Here is a 2,005-nt window from a genome sequence, read left to right on the forward strand (position 1 = left end):
CTAGATCCACCCGCACATCTAAACGCGCCCTCGTATACACTCTGTGAGAGGTGCAACGATACAAATTTCCCGCGACATATTCGCCAAGTCCTCGGAAGCCACGGAATCGAAGTAGGTCAAAGACGAGCTGACATCCGCTGCCAGTTGTGTGACGTGAGCCTCGTGGCTTATAAATGGATAATAGAGTGCGTAGAGTGCATAGGACAACACACGTACGTTATAGATAGGGTTAACTACGAAGGCGTGCGTAACCTCGACGACCCCACAGTGTTTATTTTCTCCGGAGACCGCGTTTAAAACCGGTCCCGTCGTATCTCCTTTCCCACGTTTTCGTGAACGACTCCCTTGCCGCGGGCGATCCCGGGTTTTTACCCAAAACAGCGGTAATTCCCAGTCAATGGTCCGAGAACTAAAGTTCTTTTAATTTTTTTTAGCCGCGACCGACCGGGACGTAACAGTCTTTTTCCGGCGCGGTAAAAGTGCACGCGGCTACCACGTGCCCGCGCCGGAGACACCTGTGGCACTGGAGGGGCCGCCTTTTCAGTATCTCTATGGGTGCACGTACCCAGCCGACCCTGTGCGTCTTGGCCTCGACAACCTTTCGGGCCGCGGTCAGTGGGCACTGCACCCATGCTGTGGACAGCCCACCGGGGGAGGCACGAGGTTGGCTGACCTTAACCTTAGTCGACCGGCAGCCCCTGGCGGACGCCACAGCTTCTTTGATCTCCTCGGGGGGATCGACTCGTCGAGACCTCGGACACGTAATTCAACGGTCTTCGTTTGTCTCGCGAGTCGTCCCTCCTTCTCGGACACCAAGGGGAGCATCGCGGTGTACAACATTTCCGCCTTGGTGTCGCTATTCTTACCGGAGACTTCTAGGATTATGGCTTTGGTGAGTGCTCGTCTTGGGCGGAGGCCTTGAATACCGAGGGGTTCGAGAGACACCCTTTCTCGGACGTATTTTAAGACCTCCGCCAAGAAGCCTTCCGCTGCTTCCTCCGGGACTGAAAGCACCACCGCCGCAGAGCGAGGTGGTTTCCCCAGCTTCAGCTTGGGAGGGGTGGCCTTGGCCGCACCCGCTCCCGGTTTGGTCGGTCCTTTTCCTCCTTTGGTGCCACCGGACTTGGCCGAAGCGGGGGTTTGGGGGCCGGCTTCTTCCATGTAAACAGAACGTATGAATAAAATGGACGACAACCCACCACCAACACACCTCACCTCACGAGGAAAGGAGCAGCAGCAACGGGCGATAGCTGCCATTACTAAACGAGACTTCACAAGACCAAGATGTACCTGCTGGCAACGATATTTATCATTGCCTATACGGTTTACGTAGCAACAACTCTTGTAGGCTACGACTGCGAAAGACACGGACTGAATATTACTACGCTATTACTCTCCGTCATCGGAACGTGCGAGCTTGACAACATTGAGCCCGAAAAACAAAAGACTTACTTGCAGTTAATGCACTTATCGGATTTTGACAAAACCTAGGCAACTGAGTGCTTCATCGAGATTGACCGCACCATCTTCTATTGCGGAATGCATTTACACACGAGCATAGTACAGAACAGGCGAAAAGAGTACATATAGGAGATCGGTCCTAGTGGTTGTCAAAATCTACAGGCTACAGGATCCATTACCTTAGGCAACTCCATCATTACTGGCATCCAGAAGACCAAACCAACACAAGAGGAGTCATCTTAACCGGTACCACATTCGTAGATAGACGGTGCAAAGGCACACAGTATAGTGACGCCTACAGAACCTAGGAGAATGGTGTAGTACAAGCCTCTGTTAAAATCACGGTACGAGCGCTCGACGGTGCAAAGAACAACTAATCAGGTGATTCTCCTCTCCGGAATCTATTGCGCTGTATCAAAAGAATATTGCCTGGATGTAGACGGGAGTGAAACCTTTTGGACACCTTTTACACCTTGGACACCGGTGGACAGCTGTCAATTTGACCGGTACGACATCCTGTACAAGAGCCTTGCCACAAGATTAA

General features: G+C 52.3%; 1 protein-coding gene across 1 annotated transcript; it reads right to left on the reverse strand.

Annotated features, from left to right (window-relative positions):
* Nucleotides 1-565: 565 nt before the first annotated feature.
* On the reverse strand, nucleotides 566-1,161 carry LOC109861053 (the record flags this gene model as incomplete). The annotated part of the gene is made up of 2 exons (XM_020440538.1): nucleotides 836-1,161; nucleotides 566-752 (listed from the first exon to the last, which is right to left on the reverse strand). Coding segments are annotated over exons 1-2 (513 nt in total), but the record flags the coding sequence as incomplete, so codon positions are not given.
* Nucleotides 1,162-2,005: the final 844 nt, after the last annotated feature.

The sequence above is a fragment of the Pseudomyrmex gracilis genome, unplaced genomic scaffold, assembly GCF_002006095.1.
Source record: "Pseudomyrmex gracilis isolate BER0280 unplaced genomic scaffold, ASM200609v1 scaffold_552, whole genome shotgun sequence".
Taxonomy (NCBI): Eukaryota; Metazoa; Arthropoda; class Insecta; order Hymenoptera; family Formicidae; genus Pseudomyrmex; species Pseudomyrmex gracilis.